Genomic DNA, 20,040 nt, shown 5'->3' on the forward strand with positions numbered 1-20,040 from the left:
TCGGCCAAGAATTGATATTGAACAATTTTCGCTTGTTTCCTGAGTTTTGGGCAAACTTTTACAACTATCCCAATTCACATTAGTATTTGATATTATTTAAACTTGAAATCAGTTAAAATTTATCAGTTAAGGTTAAGTGTATGTTGTGTAATTTCTCACATTTTCATAAAAATTATGAAACTTTATGAAACTTTATGAAACTTTATGAAACTGTGAGAAATTTAATTTGAAAATAAAATTTGGCAAAGCTTCACAATTACACTTTCAGTATTTTTATCTGTGCTGAGAAAAGTTTTTCATACATATTTTTATACTTTTGGGCTTATTTTTTAACATGACTTACTTCAGTAGGTAATGTCACAGCTAAAAGTATCGCTGAAAAGATAAAAAGATTTTCATTGCTTTTATAATTAGAAAACTTTAAATCTTTTGTAATATTATTTATACTTTACATTTTATTATTATACTTTGTTATTATATTTAGGTTGTTGTATTTAGAGGACGAATGTTTTTTTACTTTAGTTTTTTTAACTTTGTTTGGTTTTTCATATAACAGAACAAATCTTTTTTATATGCTTATATTTTTGTTAGAATTGTATTTTTTGTTTCAGTTATACAATAACATTTTAAGCAAGTTTGGTAAATTTAGTAAGCTTGCTATGGATTTTTAAAAGTAAGTTTAGAAAGCTTGCTATGGAATTTTATAAGTAAGTTTAGAAAGCTTGCTATGGAGTTTTATAAGTAAGTTTAGCAAGCTTGCTATGGAATTTTGTAAGTAAGTTTAGCAAGCTTGCTATGGAATTTTGTAAGTAAGTTTAGCAAACTTGCTATGGAATTACATAAGTAAGTTTAGCGAGCTTGCTATGGAACTTTATAAGTAACATTAGAAAGCTTGCTATGAAATTTTATATGTAAACAAAATCAAGTATTTTATATTAAATAACACCTCATCTATTTGTACTACTTCATGTGTTCTCCCTAAATCTATCGATGTATGTATTGAAGCCCAAAGCTTCTGACTCTATTTTTGCACTTTATTCCCGCATTTTACAGCAGGTTAAAGTAATATAAAAAACACCCGTAATAACACATGCGGGTTTTATTACACGAGTGTTATTATACGTTTATATATCTTTGTTTTATAATAACGTAAAGTGTTTTTATTTATAATGATTATTAAAAAAGAATAATCGGAGGGTAAGTAATATAGACCTACCATGAATCGTATCATACTGGTCCTGATAGCTAGTTTTAAAATAATACACCAAAAAAACAATTATTTCTTCATAAAAATAAAAGCAATTAAATCATCGTAAAAAAAAGCAACATTATCATTATTCGTAAAAATAATTACTTTCCTATAAAAGATTTATGTTCATTTACACATTTCATACAGCAATATTTAAAACCGTACTTTTCGAATGCGTTTTTGTCATCTATCGCTGCTCGACAACGTGCGCACCTAAAATATATTGGAAAAAAAATCGATAAAAAATAACGCTCTAATCAAATCTAGGTCGTTTATGTTGAAAAGTTGCTTACTCCAATTTTTATATTAAACTGTTTAGGACTTAACATACAGATTATTGAAAATTATGAAAATAACAAATTATTTGGTGTACTTCTCAATTAGAAAATCAATTTTTAAAAGGAATCGGGGCAAGTTTTATACCTCCCTTTGTCTCCCACTGTTTTATTAAAATTAAACAAGATCAAAATTCATTGATAGATTTCAATTTCGATAAAAATCATAGTTCCATAGTTCCATAGTAAGTTCCATTCGAGATTTATTAGAGGGGGGATGTGGGGAAGGATGTTAAAATATTTTTGCATTTTGGTCTCCTAAAAAAAAAGGTCTTCAATTTCTAAGATATTTTAGGACTTTCAGATTCTGAAGGAGGTGGGGGATGGGGGGGGGGGGATGCATTCCCCTATCCTCCCCTGGATCCGTCACTGCAACATATATTGGATTATCAGCCAATATTATCTCACTTAAAGTTAATTTCTTTTTTTAACGAAAGCATTAAATTACACAAATTTAAAAATGAAGGGGGGAGGGGGCGTTTATTAATTTTTGAAAAATTTTCCCACCTACCCCAAGCTTATTAAGACCCCTCCCCCCACGTTTATTAATTTTTGCTAGTTATCAAAAAACACTTTATACCTCAGAACTCAAAAAAAAAACTAATGAAAACCGGCCTTAAAAATTAGAAAATAATTTTTTCAGTCACTGATAAAAACAAAAACTTTCAGTGTGAACAGGCTTTAAAAATTGCCAACCTAGTAAATCTGTTTTTAAATCTGAACTTTTTTTATCAAAAATACTTATATTGTAACACAAAAAAATCTCCCCCCCCCTCCTTTTATTAAAACTCCCCATTTATTACATCTGTACTAAAATTCGCACCAAACCTTTTATCCTCTCCCCCCCTCCTAGTGTTAAGGACTCGAGAGTAGTTGCTAAATGTTTTACAAAAATAATAAAATAAAACACAATTATTGTTATTCGATTAGAAGTGTTATACTTTTATTGCTTGCATCTGAGGAATGTGAAAAATGATTACATTGAGCACAATATTCAGAGGCAATTTTAGGAGGAAGGGGGGTGTTCCACCTTCCCAAAGAAGACGATTTTCAAGTTATAGTTGGTTTATTTACAAATTTAGTCGGGTTTTGACACAATTCAGCCAGGTAAATTTTAGTTTTAATCCTTTTTTTTTATCCTTAAAAAGGATTAGTTTTAATTCCTTTTTTTTTAATCCTTACAAAGTACCAAGGAACAACTCGGTACTTTTTAAGGATTCACCCCCTTCCCCTCATTCTGCTCGTAGAATCGCCTCTGTCAAAATTGATTTTATAAACACACCACAAAAAAAATTCGTTTTTATTGAAACAGAAAATAAAAAATTTCATTTTTTCGTTTATTTGGTCCGTTAAGAAATAACTATAGTAGACAACAATTGTCTATTGAATAGTCAAAGACAGTAAAAGATCAGTCAGCTTCAGAAATGAGAAGAATGTCTAGATTTGCAAGTGACATCTAAATCACTTAAACAAAATAGCCCCAAAAGAATAGACTTTCCAGATTTGCAAGCGCCATGTAAATCACTTTCAAAAAATGTAGTCTTTCATTATGTTTTCGTTATACTATCCCTGACAACGACGTTCAAAGTCCATTATATCTTTATGAAAGCGCACTCAGAATGTCTTGCTCTTCTGAGTAATCTCCCATAACATCCTTAAATATATCAAGACGAGCACCGAGGATATGGACTTTGATCGACGTTCTGCATTTTCATCATTACATTCTTATTTCTTTATAAGAATATTTTTTAGCCTTGTGATTACCCAGATTTTTCATGCATTTTCCAAGCATTCTATGACCTTTTCCAAGCATTCTATGACCTTCTTGATCCGTGGTCTGACAAAGATAGCTTTGGAAAAAGATTTCAGAAGTACTTAAAAGGTGCCAACTCCTTGTCAATGATAATGCCTTGATCAGTCATAAATAAGTTAATGAAACCTAACTTGGTGTACAGTGCTTGCATAAGGGGCCATCCATATAATACGCGTGCAAAAATCTCCAGATTTGGACCCCCTTCTCTCCCCCTGTTGCACCTCGTACATTTTTTATACCCCCCAACGCGTATGTACGCTTGGTGATCTTACCTCTCCCCCCCTCCCCATATAAGTTTCATACGTTCGGTGTCCCCCCCCCTACCCCATTCCATACACGCACACGAAGGTGATCACATTTTTTTTTGCACTTTTCAACCTTTACAACCTTAACAAGCCACGAACGTGAGAAGTGTTCACCTTTTATTAATGGGCAAGTGAACGCGAACCTAAATTTTTTGCGTTTGCATTCATACATATGTTGGACCTTCCCCCCTCTCCCTCCATACGCACTCGTACGCATATTACTCAATTTGGGACACCCCCTTCCGTGCGTATATAATATATTAATGGCCCGTAAGAACTTTCCAAGTTTTTATCAGCGGCTCCCGCTTTACATTGCTCTAGACCATAGAGAACTCGGTCAGTTGTAGCCAGTTCTTTCTGTGATAGTTCTCTTCAGTGTCACAGCAGTCCCAGAGGCAAAGCAAGAAGTGGAAGAAAGAATATTTTGTGAAACCGCCATGAAAACCCATAAGAAATAGCACTGCTTTGAAGTCTCCAATGATTACCCATCTGTAGTCTTCATACTTCAAAGCACTCAGCAATGTTATAGGTAGTATGGTTCTATTTGTTATGCACAGAGTGAGCCATCAGAATGGACAGGTAGTTTTGTCCTTTGTGAAGCAATACGAAATAAGATTCCAGGATGAACTGGAATCTTATTTCGATCAGATCATTCTGACTGAAAAAGTTGGAAAATGCTCGGTGACATTTTTATTAAAGAAATTCCACTGTTTGAGTCCGGATATTAGAAGCTCAGCATTAAATCGCTTGAGCAATGCTTATTAGGATTAACAATGTATAAATAGATGTTGCTTGAGTCCGTCCATTAGTTGTCACCAAACTCGCAGGGTAAAAAAAAAATTATGGCTCAATTTTCTTCCCTGAACCAATATGCAACATAACGCATATAACTTATTATATAAATTTGAAAACAGGAAATTTCACACATCACTTAATACTAATATAATATTAACATTTAGCATATTTTCCTATAGTACACCATTATATTTGTAGAAAATATCAATTGCAACTTCTTAAAATGAACTACATATATCAAAACCATTGAAATTCTTGAAAATAAAACACATCTAAAGCAATCATTCACATTACCTTTAAGAGTTCTCTTCCATTTATTTTCTATCTATTTTTGGCAAAACGCATTATAATCGTGATATAACGCTTCTTTATAATCATGAAAAATGTGAAGTTAGGTGTGTTTTTATCATGACCAATGTGAAGTTAGGTGTGTTTTAATTCAGCAATGTGAATTTTTGTTGTTAATTTTAAAATGAACATGAATTATCTGTCACATACATTTTTTTAATATTTTAACAGTATTTTTCGAGTGAAAATTGTCTTGTTATTTTTAATACATTTTATAAAGTTACAATAAATAGCGGGAATTAATATATAGTACCATTCTATTAACATTTTTAGTGTAATAGGTTGTAATTAAAATTTAAATAAAAAATAAACTTGCGAAAGGGACATAAGTCCAAGCAAAAATTCAGAAGTAAAAGCACTTTTACAGCATTCAGAGCATTCACAACAAAAATTGATAAAATAAGTTTTGCAACCATTTGTCAATAAAATCAAATACAAAATGGAAACCGACATCACTCATTCTTTAAAAAGGAAAGGACAGAGTGGTTCAAAACGTAAAACCACTCCCAGGACAGACAGAATTATAAGAGATACTTGTCTGAAGAAATAGAAAAAAGTCATCCCTCTTCCTGACAAAACTTGTTCAAGAGTCTGGAATACAAGTTTCGGAGCGCACATTGAGAAGGCGTCTGGCTGAAGATGGTTTAAAATCACACTAACCGGCTAAAAAACCAAAGCTAACTCCAGCAATGATAAAAAAGAGATTGCAATGGGCAAAAAATTATAAGCATATGACTATTGGAGATTGAGAACGTTTATCAATTTTGAATGAAATATTGTTGAAAAAATGTTTAAATGTTGACATTAACTTAACTACAACCACAATATGTCGATTTTTAGGTGTATTTTTCAGACGAATAAACTTTTGAGATCTTGTTGAATAAAGCCACCTTTGTCCAAAGAAGATCAAACAAAAAATATCATCCAGATTGCATTGTACAAACTATTAAACATCCAACTAAAATTATGGTGTGGTCAATTATCAGTGGTAGAGGCACAGGAAGACTATATATTGTCGATGATGAAACAAATACAGTATCGAGAGGTTCTGGAGAGCCGACTTATTCCCCAAATACAAGAATGATATATATATATACATATATATATACATATATATATACATATATATATATATATATATATATATATATATATATATATATATATATATATATATATATATATATATATATATATATATAATATATATATATATATATATATATATATACATATACATATATATATAAATATATATAAATATATATATATATATATATATATATATATATATATTTGATGCACTAATATTAATTATTATTTTTAATGCTATGGATATAACTAAACATACATTTTGATATATATAAATTAAAAATATTTATATATATCATATATACATGTTACACATATTTAATGTGACATGTTTATGCTTAATACATACATGAATTCTTATTATAATTTATTTATATCTATTATATCTATAACTTATAATAATGCTTAACACTGTTTTTTTTAAGAACTCGAGCTAATAATTTGGGGTTTTTGTTGTCTCCAGTCTCTAACTACTGTAACTTTTTCATTCTGGCATCCTGATGAACATATTTAAATTTGGAGTTTACTTCATGTTTAAAGGTTGTTTATTTTAAATATCTAAAAAACTTGACTACATCTATAACAGTGGATAATTCATACTATTAGTAAAATAGATACTATGAAATAAGCAATAACTTAAGCAATAATAAATGAAATAAGCAATAACTTAAGCAATAATAAATGAAATAAGCAATAAATTAAGCAATAAAAGTTAATTTTTTTTAATTTCATTGAAGCATTCTTTCTAAAGAAAGAATGCTTCAATGAAATTTTCTTGCACTTAAGCTGATTTACATACTAGTGTTTATTAATTACATGCTAGTGTTTATTAATTCTTTTAGGCATATTGCATGTACATGAAATTACATAAGTGTGAATATGCGAGTCAAAGTTTGTGAAGCGTGAATAATTTTAAAAAATCTTTTTTTTTTTAATTTATTCACGCTTGTGCAACTGATGCTAGTCAGTGTAAAATCTACTTTGGCACACTTATGTCAGTTTCCACTGTATTTTCAGTTTGCAACTGATGCAAAACAGTCCAAGAATGTATCCTGAGTCAGATTTATGTACGCATGAACAAAAAAGTTGATTCTTTTTATGTTTAAGTTAATTATTACTTGGTTAATAATCAGAAAGCATAACTTTTTTATGTTTTTATTTTTCTATCTGCATTCTTAAAAATATACTGCAACATTAGGTACAACTTTGCTTAACCGTGATAGATACAGTCTTAATAGAGAAACACTAAAATGAAATAAAAATTGAGTACAAAGATGGCTGACAGAAGAGTAAATTCTTATTGTTTGCATGCATCTAAGCAACAGATTATTTAATTCAACATAGTGAGCTCTATTTAAAATAAGATAGTGAGAAAAAATTGAGCAACAAGGAGTTTTCTTGCAATTGCAAATTATGTCAGTAACAAATTTAATACTATTATTAAATGAGCAGTTAAAATCATATAAAAATTTTCAAATCCGAAAATTTTAAATTAAAAATGTTTACCTAGAGGAAGTTGTATGCTGTGTTGCAATTCTTCTTTCGGCCATTACTGCTCTCTGTTGAAAAAAAAAAGGTATATTATATATCCTAAAACTTGATACTATTAAAATACTATATATTAAAATGCTTTTAAAATATTAATTTTAAAATGCTTTAAAATCCTTTCATGTTTCTGGTGGTGTTCTCACATACTGAAAGTTCTTTAGCCATTTTCCCTATTGACCTTACTGGATTCCAAGAAATTCTGCCATTGACAGCTTTGATCCTTTGAGGAGTTCAAACTGACCGCTTTAAAGCACTACCAAGCTTCCTCTTAACACAACCAGTCATTTGAAAACATTTAATCACAATGTAGACAGTACTTAGAGGCACTTAGTATTTAGTACTTAGTTTAGCATTTTGAAAATGTCTTTATGCTTGATGCCATTCATGGCTCGGTTTATTTTTACTTCTCATTTTAAGTTTTTAGCTGGTTTTTGGTTTTATTTTTACTTTTAAAGTTTTATGCGTCAATAATAACAAACTATGTGCGTAAAAATTGAATCAAAAAAATTCCAGCAAATCATTTACTTGGAAATTAACAAACTTATTGTAAGATTTGCAGTTGCATATGAAGTTTTCATAGAAGATATTAAAAATTATTAGCAGAAACTAATAATCAAGTTGAAAAGATAATCATTCATATAAACAAACTTTTTTAACACATTCGTTTAATTATGAAACACTTTTTAACCATTTAAACTTAAGCCAATTAACCAAAATTAAATGTTATCATGATTTAATGAAAAGTAGTAATAGTAATAGCTGTTGGTGTGGAAATATGTCTTGCATACTATGACAGCATGATTATCTTATCCAATTTTTCATTGCTAAATCTATTTCAGCTTTGAATTTATTTATGTTTTTTTGAATGGCTTCTTGTGTAAGATTATTTCATATGAGTGCTGATCTGTTTGTTAAGAAATTGTGTCTTGGGTTGTGTCATTATTTCTCTTGAATATCTCATTTTCTTGTGTTCTTCTTCTAAATCTGATTGAACTGTTTTGGATTCTTCTTCCCAACTTTTGCATTTTAGTATCATCAGCATACATTTTTATATTTTCTGGTATGTCATTTATATATATCATAAATAATAAAGCTCCTAAAACTGAACCTTGGGGCATGCTGCTAAAAATTAACATCCATGTCAAAAAAATATTTTCAGTTTTTACATATTTTTTTACTTAACACTTTAACAGTTGTTATATTACTCTGTAAGCTGCTAGTTTGATTAACAGTTGTTATATTACTCTGTAAGCTGCAGTTTGATTAAAAATTTTATAATTATATTATAATCAAACTGGGTTAAAGAAATAACATCAACTGGGTACCATATGCTACCATATGCTAAAGCTTTTGAAATAAAATCTAGCTTTTCTAGCAAACTTGTAATGCAAGATTTTCCTCTGACAGAGTCATGTTGATTTGTAGGTACTAAATTCTTTGAATATTTGCATGAATTAGGATGCCACCAATACTGGTCTATAACTACTGGCTTTTAGCTTATCTCTACTTTTTTTTGTATAGCGGGGAATGATTAGCATCTGCTGCTAACCATTGATTTGTAAGTTAGTCTGTCTCAACTAATTTTTTGAATAATATTTTATTGGCTATTTCTTTATCACAGTTTTCAAGTACACTTCCATACCTAAAAAATGTTTTTTGTTTTTTACTAAGTTTCAAAAAGTTTTCAAGTTTGTTTAGTTTTAGGTTTTTTTTATATCTGCCAATCGTCAGCTAAAATTAAATTAAAATGTAATCCACCCATTAAAAAAAAACCAAATGAAATTAAACATTTTAAGTTAATCAAGTGAGCTGGTACTGGTGTCTATTACTCTTGAGTCTCTAATACAAGGATGGGGGATGGGGGTGTTGGGGCTAAGTGGGAACAAAAGGTGAAGGGCTGGTGGTGGAGTGAGTGGAAATTTTAGTCAATCAATAGGGGGAGGGGGTGGGTGTTCATGTTACAATATTTAAAAAAAACTTGTAACATGAAAATTTCAATAGGATTTAATATGCTGGTATAAGTTTTATAATTTTGTGAGAAATAAACCAAAAGCTCATTTTCAACAAATCAAGATTTACTTGGTTGATGATTTTTAAAGCTTGTTTACACTGAAAGTTTTTGTTTTTATCAGTGGCTAAAATAATTATTTTTTAACTATTTAAGGCCGATTTTAAGAGAATTTTTTTTTTTAGTTTTAAGATATAGTTTTTGTTTTTTTTTAGTTTTGAGATAAAGTTTTTTTTGATAACAAATAAAAAATATTAAATGGTGGGGGTAGGAAGGGGGGTCTTAATAAGCATAAGGTGGGTAAAAAAGTTTTCCAAAAATTAATAAATGCCCCCCCCCCCCTAACTAGTAACTCTTTTTTTTATACATAGGTATTTGCATTGCTAAATACTATGTTTATATGTTGCTAAAATCACTGAATATGCTACTAGGTATTTTGACTTTCCAATATTCTAGTTAACTATTATTAAAAATGCCATCACTTGGTTCATATGATGTTAAACTATTATCTATATATAGAGCTACTTTTCCACCTCTTTGACTGTCTGTTCTGTCATGTCTGCACGCATTGTAGTTTTCTATGTTTGCCACTGAATATGTTTTAGAACATGTTTCACTTATACCAACTAAGTTTCGTTCACCATAATTTTATATCTATATCTATATATGTATATATATATATATATATATATATATATATATATATATATATATATATATATATATACCTGTATAAACCTGTATAAACCTCAGGTGTCATACAGGTATATATATGTATAAACAGGTGTCATACAGGTATATATAATATATATATATATATACCTGTATGACATCTGTATAAACCTCTTGTCTTTGCACTCCAACAAAACTCAGTTGTTTACTACCCCATATTGTTGACATTCCTATCTTAATGAACAATAACCTTATCATGGAGCCCTCTTCCTTGCATCTAATTGGATTATCATTCACTACTGACTTTTAATGGAAAACATATATACAATTCATTACTAAGTTAACATCTGCTAAGGTTGCTCCTCTTTATCATGCTCACCAATATCATACTCCTGATTTCATTTTCTGCCTTTACAGTTCTCTTATTCATCCCTGTATGGAATACTGTTGTCATATTTGGGCTGACTCTTTTAATGATGCTCTTCCTCTTCTAGACAAGGTCCTAAAACCCATCGTAAACATAGTTGGACCTGCTCTATCTGCCAAGCTTTAGCCACTCTCACATCGCCATAAGGTTGCATCTCTTTCTCTTTTCTATAAATACTATCATGGTCACTTGTTCAAAAGAGTTCTCTCTAGTTACATCAACTAAAACTCGTTTAAAAAATTTAAAAGTATTCTTTCAAACACTGCTGAATAATTTACAAAAAAGAAAACTTGTATTAACAGTTGAATAATAAAAATTTTAATAACTAAAAAAAACATTAACTTTACAAAACTTCAAAATAATTTTAACTTAGTATTCTGAAACTCTTGATTCAGAAAAGTAATTTTCTAAATAAAACTTAAATCCAAATATCTAGTATGTAAGTAAATCCAAATATCTATTATGTAAGTAAATCCAAACATTTAGTTTGCAATTAATTTGTAATTTACTGAAAACATTTAAAGAACTATGTTATAGCATACATTTTCTTCATATAAAATCATTAATAATGATCATTAAAATTATATAGCAAATAATATAGCAATAAAATAACAAAATTCTTACTTTTTCTCGATCAGAAAGATTTTCAAATACTTGTTTCTCTTGCTCAACTTTTTTTAAATCTTCTTCTTGCATTTTTTGCAACTAAAAATATGAAAAGTTAAAAGATTTACAAATGAAGTTTAAATGAAATATATTTTTATAAATTTGGGCTTAAAAAAAAACAAAAAAAAATTTAGAGTCTCACCTTAAATGAGACAACTGAATAAGGGCGAATTTCATAAGTGCAAACTGGCATAGGTGCAAATTGGCATAAGTGCGCCAAAAGAATTTGAAAATATTGGCATAAGTACAAACTGTCATAAATGCAAACTGGCATAAGTGCAAAGCAGTTGCAAAAACTAACACAAGTGCGAACTGGTATAAGTGAGAATTAGTATAAGTGCACCAACAAATTTGTTCGGCGCACTTATACCAGTTTGTACCAGTTTTTGTAACTGCTTTACACTTATGCCAGTTCACACTTATGACAGTTTGTACTTATACCAAAAACTCAGTTTTAAAATAAAATAAATAAATACAAAATGATTTTTTTTCCTGAGCAGTTATCTTATTGTTAAAAAAACAAAAAACAAACAGAATTTAAGCTTCATAAAAATTGAAATAGCAATAATTTGTTTGCCATTTTTTTTTTAATTTTTAAGAAACTGCTGTTTTTTTAGCTCAGTCATAACAGTGCACAGTGGGCCAGTAAGTGGACAAAATGGGAAAAATTTTAGTTGTCTAATCTTGAAAACCTATTTAATTTTAGTATCTACATATATTAGGAGAAATCTATTGATAATTTATTTATATTAAATCCCTTAGTTACCAGGACTCTAAGCATTTGAATATTGAGATAAAATAAAAAAAAATAAAAATTATAAATAAGTAATTAACGGTGACATCAACGTTGTGTTATATTTCAATTACATCTACGTTTTTGAAACAAAAAATTAGTACATGTTATTCTAGAGTATTTAGAGATAAGAAAAACCAATGTGTGAAATAAATTTGTTATAGCATGTTATCTCAGTTATACTTTGAAAATCACAGATTAAAAAAAAAAATTTCTTAAGAAACTTATTTTTTGCCGCACAATAACTAATAATTACCACAATTTGCCATGTGTTGTCTTATATTTATTTGAGCTATATGATGCTTCAATCGAGTTTTAATTGATTGCTCGTCCCCTTAAATCCCCGTTCAGATTTTATGTATGTTTTAACTTGGTTGCTATGGTACTAAATTTTGCATAGCAACAACTCATTTTTACATTAACGTTGTTTTAACAGTATTTTACTTGCGCTAAATACACAATATTGGGGGTATGTATTAAAATGAGATTCAAAATTCTTATGAGGTTAACTTTTTTTGGTTACTATGGATACCTTACTTTGCATAACATAGCAACAACATATTTTCGGTAGTTGTTAGTAATTTAATTACTAACACTGACAGTAATTTAATTACTTTTAATTTTAATTACTAACACTTGTAGTAACTTAATTACTAACAAGTATTAGTAGTCCAGGCGGCATATATATTATAACATTTTACTTTTAAATACAAAATACTTGTTACAATAATTATTTAGATATGGTTTTGTTAAACTTAGACATTCATAATTTTCTCCATAAAAACAATCTTAGTATTTCAAAACAAAATATTACTGAAGATATATTAAAATTTATTCAGCCAAAATTTGCTGATTTTAAAGATGTTGATTTTAGACATGCTGTTCAACGATTTGTTTACTTGTATAAAAAAAAGTGGAAATCTGCAAACTATACTGTGAAAAATTTTGAAAAGAAGTTTGTGAACTGGCTTAATGAATATTTAATTGTCAGAAAAAAAGACAATGAACCAACTGCAAGTAGACGTGGTCGAAAACCAGTTGCATTTGATAATAGTTCTAATAAAACTAAAAAACGGCGTGTATCTTGTTTAATTGAATCTCATTCATCCAATGAATTATTTTTTGCTGCTAATAAAAAATTTAGAGATGAATCCGTTGTTATTGCTGCCAAGAATGTTTTAAATATATCAAATACAGATAAAGCAACTAAATATTCAGCAGACGAAGCACTGGCTTTAATAATTGATGCAAGTCTGACAAAAGCTTCCTATCAATTGATTAGAAGCGGAGCCTTGGAGAAAGAATATAACATCTACCCCGCTTACAATGATGTCAGAGATGCAAAATTGAAATGTTATCCTGCAAACATAAAAGTGGAGGACTATTCAGCTTCAGTTCCTTTAAAAGATTTAATGACTCATACTTTGCAAAGAATCTGTGCAGTTCAGGAACCTGTGCTAAGGCACTTGATATTGAACGACAAAGCAATAAAAACAATGACACTAACGTGTAAGGCTGGTTTTGATGGTGCTACTGGCCAAAGCATTTATAAACAAGTTTTATCAGAACCCGACATTAACAGAGATTTAAAGCATCAAGAATCATTATTTATTACTTGTCTTGTCCCATTGGATTTGACTGGATTTAACAACAGCAACGAAAAGGTGCCTATTTGGAGAAATCAAAAGTCGTCCTCCACAGCCTATTGTAGACCCATAAGATTTGCATACAAAATGGAATCCAAGGAATCTGTGATTGAAGAAGATCAGTACATTAAAAGTGAGATAGAAAGCTTGGGTATGATTTTATTAGAGGTTTGCGGATCTTCTATTGAAGTGAATTGTATTATTGAACTTACAATGATTGATGGGAAGGTTCAAACAATATTATCTGAAAAAAATAACTCATACCAATGCTGTTCAGTGTGTGGTGTCTCTCCAAAAAATATGAATAGTCTTGATATCCTTAATATAGATTATAATAACACAGAGTTCAAATATGGTCTTTCCAGTCTTCATGCATGGATTCGATTTTTTGAGATGTTATTGTACATTGCATATAAAAAAGAAACAAGAAAGTGGCAAGCAAGATCTAAAGAACACAAAGAAAAGGCATCTGTAGCTAAACAAAAGATTCAGACTGATTTTATGAACAAAATGGGACTTGTTGTTGATTTCCCTAAAAGTGGTGGTTCTGGAACAAGTAATGATGGCAATACCTCAATGCGTGCTTTTGCAGCATATGATTAAACAGCTGAAATTCTGGGTATTGACCAAAACCTTATATTCAGATTTTACATTATCTTGGTAACGCTCTCTTCAGGATATGAAATAGACTGCTTAAAGTTCAAGGATTATTGTTTTGACACTTTTAGACTATATGTGTCCCTTTATCCATGGTATTACATGGCTCAATCAGTTCACAAAGTATTGATACATGGACATGACATAATTAAAAGCCTTACATTACCCATCGGACTTATGTCAGAGGAAGCTCAAGAGGCTAGAAATAAAGACTTTAAATCTTATCGCGAAAATTTCAGCCGAAAAACATCCAGAAAAACAACAAATACTGATCTTATCAATAGACTCCTAGTTTCCAGTGATCCTGTTATTTCATCATTACGTAAATCAACATCACACCAAACAAATCATAAAGCATTTCCTTCAGATGTTTTACAATTACTTAAACAATCTTCAAACGATATTATTGTTTTATAATTTTTTGATGTAATTTAAAATTGACAATGTTTTCTTGCACTATTTTTTGCTTTTATTATTCCTAAAACATTATTTACCTAAATACTCAATTTTTATTCAATATAGGTGGGTCAAAAATCCGATAAGATATTCAAATATCAATTTACCACTTTGTAACTAAGGAAAGTATCCGGTAACTAAGCAATATAAGTATCCATAACAACTAAATTTAAAAAATTATCACTTTTGTAAGAAGTGTGATCTTATATTGGTACTCATGCCAAATTTAGTGAATATAGCACTTATAAAATATCTGCAGATAACAAAAGTAGGTTGTTGCTAAGCAAAATAAAGGTATCCATAGCAACGAAATAAAAAAATATTACCTTCATAAAAAGCGCAGACATCATATTAGTACTCATACTAATTTTAGTGAATATAGCTCTAATATTAAATTAGTTATGAATTTTGTCCAGTAAAAGTGCATTCTGGCCCACTGTGCAGTGTAGCCATTGTCTGCTTAGTCACTCCAGTTTAAAAATTATCTAAACGCCACAACAACAAAAAAAAAGTTAGACAAAAAAAAACTATAGACCTTTGGTACAAAAACATTTTATAAATATTTTTTATTATATAATTTAAAAAATATTTTTTATTATATATTAAATAATTTAAAAAGTTGTGATAGTTAAGCTCTAAAAACTTATAATTCTTGCGTTTGGAACATCAACCATTTCCACCATGGAAATATTTTTTTTTGTATATATTATAATTTTTACAGATTTGATAATATAATTACTTCTCATACATCTACTTTTCATTCATAATAATTTCTTATAATACATATATATATAATGTAACACTCATAACTTTTCATTGATAAATTTTCTTCAGTTTTTATTAACTAATGATCATTATTAAATCTTTTTAAATTAACACATTAATTTTTGTCATTATCAAACTTTGGCTCAATCAGATGATCAAAATTGCTACTTTTTCAACATTTTTTGAACCTACAATATTTTGTCATAAATTTCCATTCCAGTGGACAAAACTCCTTCTAAATTTAAATTTTTTTTAAAATCTTCACCAACAAGGCTGCAAGCAACTACTATTAGAGTTGGAAAATACTGGAAGAAAAAATGATGTTAATAAAGCTAAAGATAATTAAAGATAACGATGAACAAATAACTTAAAAGATTGCAAGTTAAATGAATCAGGAAAACAAGGTGAAGCAACAAGAGCAAATTCCAAAGAATTGATGTTTGAGGAAAAATACTTGACAAAAAAGAATTTTTGGAGCACTTAGAAACAGTCACAGTAAAAGGATGAGACTAAATTGAATGACGAGTAACACAAGAATGAATTTTAGTAGATAGCACAAGAAATGCAAGCTCTTTAGCAGCATTTCTTGTGCTATCTCCTAAAATTCATTTTAGTAGATAGCACATTATAGTATTTATAAAAAAGCCCATTATAGTATTTATAGAAAAGAGAAAGAGAATTTTTGCACCTGGTTTAAAAGAGAAAGGGCACCATACAAAGATTCACTCCAGATATGGTAACAGTATTCCATACAAAGACAGATTAGAAATTCAAAAGTGGCGAGCTCGATAAAGAGATGTAACTTTAGCAGATGCTAATTTTGCAGATCTAAACTAATTTCTAAATGCAGACAAAAATTATAAAAATAAATGGCCAAATTCATTAGAAATAGGATAAAATTATCCTAATTGTAATGAATTCTTTTCATAATTAATTATTTAATTTAATGTAGCTAAAAAACTTTCTGGTTGAAAAATAATAATAACAGTTATTTTATAACTAATACATATATAATTATAATTATATATATATATATATATATATATATATATATATATATATATATATATATATATATATATATATATATATATATATATATAAAATATTTTTTATGTTTTTCTTAATGATAATTTTGAAAAATTGAAATTTTTTCAAAACAAATATTATTTTTGAAATTTTTATATAATTTTGCTTCATATGAGTACCAGGTTGAAATATTTTTGAAAAACTTTTTTTTTGAAAATATTAGGCACCCATTAAATATTTGAGGGTCTTGAGGGACCCCTTAAACTATTTTTTATTCAAAAAAATTTTAAACCTAGTGTTTTTGTATTAGATAGAACACATTTAGGGAGTGGGAGCAGATTATTTTCAAAAATGTTGTTTTTTGGGACACCCTAATATATATATATATATATATATATATATATATATATATATATATATATATATATATATATATATATATATATATATATATATATATATATACAAATATAAATATAAATATAAATATATATATATATATTTATATATACATATATATATATATTTATATATATATATATATAATTAATTAGTAAAAAACACTTATCTAACTTTTATCTTCGACTTGAAGTTTCACCATTGCTGGATCATCAGGAAGAGTTACTCTTTCTGATGATCCAGCAATGGTGAAACTTCAAGTCGAAGATAAAAGTTAGATAAGTGTTTTTTACTAATTAATTATTGCTCTGTTTTTTAAGAACATTGAGCACTCTATTTGTAAAATATACTAACATAATTTACATATATATATATATATATTTATATATATATATATACACACACATACATATACATATATATATATATATATATATATATATATATATATATATATATATATATATATATATATATATATATATATATATATATATATATATATACACACACATACATATACATATATATATATATATATATATATATATATATATATATATACATATATATATATACATACATACATACATATATATATATTCATATATATATATATATATATATATATATATATATATATATATATATATATATATATATATATATATATATATTTATATATATATATATATATATATATATATATATATATATATATATATATATATATATATATATATATATATATATATATATATATATATATATATATATGGTGCAGTATTTTTCAAAACCTTAAATTATTTTAAACCTTATTTCAAACTTTATTATTTTTAACTTTATTATTGTATTTTTAAACCTTATTTCAAACCTGATAATACATTAATTTATATCCATGCTGATTCAAATCACCCGCCAAGTATACTAAAACAAACACCACATTCGATTGAACTTAGATTGTCTACAAATTCATCTAACAAAGAAATATTTCAAAATACTATTCCTCTATATAATAAAGCTTTATTAAAGTCTGGTTATAAATGTAGTCTAACATATAATCCAATAACAATATCAACTCCAAAATGGAACAGAGCCTGCAACATCATTTGGTTTAACCCTCCATTTAGCGAAAATGTTAGCACCAACGTGGGAAAATATTTTTTGAAACTTATTGACAAACATTTTCCTAATAATAACAAACTGCATAAAATCTTTAACAGGAACACAGTCAAAGTTATCACAGTTGTATGCCAAGTGTAAAATCTATTATAAATTCGCACAACAAATACATTTTATGCAACATTTTATACAAACCTTAATCAACAGAACTGTAACTGCTATAATAAAAATCTCTGTCCGCTGTTCAATGAATGTTTAACAAGCAACATTGTATATAAAGCAACTGTTACAACTGATAATCTTAATTCATCTTCTAATGAAAAATCCTACATTGGGATAAGTGAGTCTCCTTTTAAATTAAGATAAGTTAATCACGTTAAATCCTTTAACATCTCTTAATACAAAAATGATACTGAGCTCTCAAAACATGTATGGAAGTTAAAAGAAGCTAACTTAGTTCTTATAGTTAAGTGGAAAATTCTCAGGCGATGTAAAGCATATAATCCAACATACAAATCTTGCAAATTATGTCTCACCAAAAAACATGAAAACTCTATATTATAAAAATACTAATTTATTGGATAAAAGAAGTGAGATTGTTTCTAAGCGTAGACATAGAAACAGATTCCTTCTTTCCCAATATGACACTGGCGATTAAAAAAGACGTTTTTCCATATTATTATTATTATTACTATTGCTATTATTATTGTTATTATTATTTTTATTATTATTATTATTTGACGTCAGAACTCATTCCATTTTTTTTTCAATTTTTGTAACGGTTTTTTAATTGTATTTTTGAAAAGATTTTTCTTGATTTAAATATATGGCTGATGAGTGCCGCAAACAGCATGAAACTTCAAGTACCATAAAAAAATTGTTTTTTTTCATCTTACTTTTTTATTTATATATATATATATATATATATATATATATATATATATATATATATATATATATATATATATATATATATATATATATATATATATATATATATATATATATATATTATTTTAAACTTTCAGAAAATTCACTTGAACTCTTAAGAATAGCATTTTTTATGTCTCAAATGATAATGAAACTCTTAAGAAATTTGCAAAAAGAAATTTGCAATCAAAACAGTAAAAAAATGTTTTACTTTTAGTTTTTCTTTTCTTGCTTTATTTTGAAGTTTTTTCTTTTTAATATCTGTTTCTTTTTTTCTTTCTTCTTCAACTTTAGTCAGTGGAGTGCCAATCTAAATACAAAAATTAAAAGAGTTGAATCATATAGAGGTTGCAACAACTTAGTTAAATTCACCTTTAAAACTTTGGAGCTACTGTTATAAAAATGTATTTATTTCTTTTATCTTCTCCTAACTGTGTAGAACACAAATCTTGATAAAGAAGCTTTATAAAAAATAAGTTAAATGCATCATGATGGGTGTTTATATGAATATGGTTGAAACTATTTTTACAACTAAGCCACTCCCAACAAATCTGCAAGCAACCACTATTTAAGTTGGGAGTGGAAAAAGTAGAAAATTGGGAGAGAACAAAAATTATTGAGTCACATTGAGATTAACAAGTGATGCATAAGTTAATTGACAAAATAAAAACTTTAATATTAAATAAATAAATAAAAAACTATTTGGATTTTTTTTCTAAATTAAAGTATTTATTTGTGAATAAAAATTTTTATATAAAAAAAAACTCCATCATCTGCAATTATTATCTCCATCATCTGCAATAGATCTCAATTTTGCTTTGACACCTTTGGTAGTCAACTATAAAAAATTTAAATCAACTTCATTTAGTTTTAATTTGACGCAATCAATCAAAACTTTTTCTAATGTACCTAGCCAACATCTCTGGCCTTTTGGGCCAATTGCCCTCAAAAGATCTCAATTTGCTTGTGACACATTTGATTGTTT

The 20,040-nt window shown here is 27.7% G+C and overlaps 1 protein-coding gene across 3 annotated transcripts in view; it reads right to left on the reverse strand.

The window, feature by feature from the left end:
• Positions 1-1,334: 1,334 nt before the first annotated feature.
• Positions 1,335-20,040, reverse strand: part of LOC105843360 (tRNA endonuclease ANKZF1) — a 61,854-nt gene continuing 43,148 nt past the window's right edge. For all 3 annotated transcript variants that reach the window (XM_065810674.1, XM_065810675.1, XM_065810673.1), the window contains 4 exons: positions 19,267-19,365; positions 11,217-11,297; positions 7,444-7,496; positions 1,335-1,462 (listed from right to left, as the gene is read on the reverse strand). In XM_065810674.1, the coding sequence (XP_065666746.1) occupies positions 1,351-1,462; positions 7,444-7,496; positions 11,217-11,297; positions 19,267-19,365 (345 nt within the window). In that variant the 3' untranslated portion in view covers positions 1,335-1,350. The remainder of the gene's footprint in view (positions 1,463-7,443; positions 7,497-11,216; positions 11,298-19,266; positions 19,366-20,040) is intronic.

Source organism: Hydra vulgaris, chromosome 11 (genome assembly GCF_038396675.1).
Source record: "Hydra vulgaris chromosome 11, alternate assembly HydraT2T_AEP".
NCBI classification, from domain to species: domain Eukaryota; kingdom Metazoa; phylum Cnidaria; class Hydrozoa; order Anthoathecata; family Hydridae; genus Hydra; species Hydra vulgaris.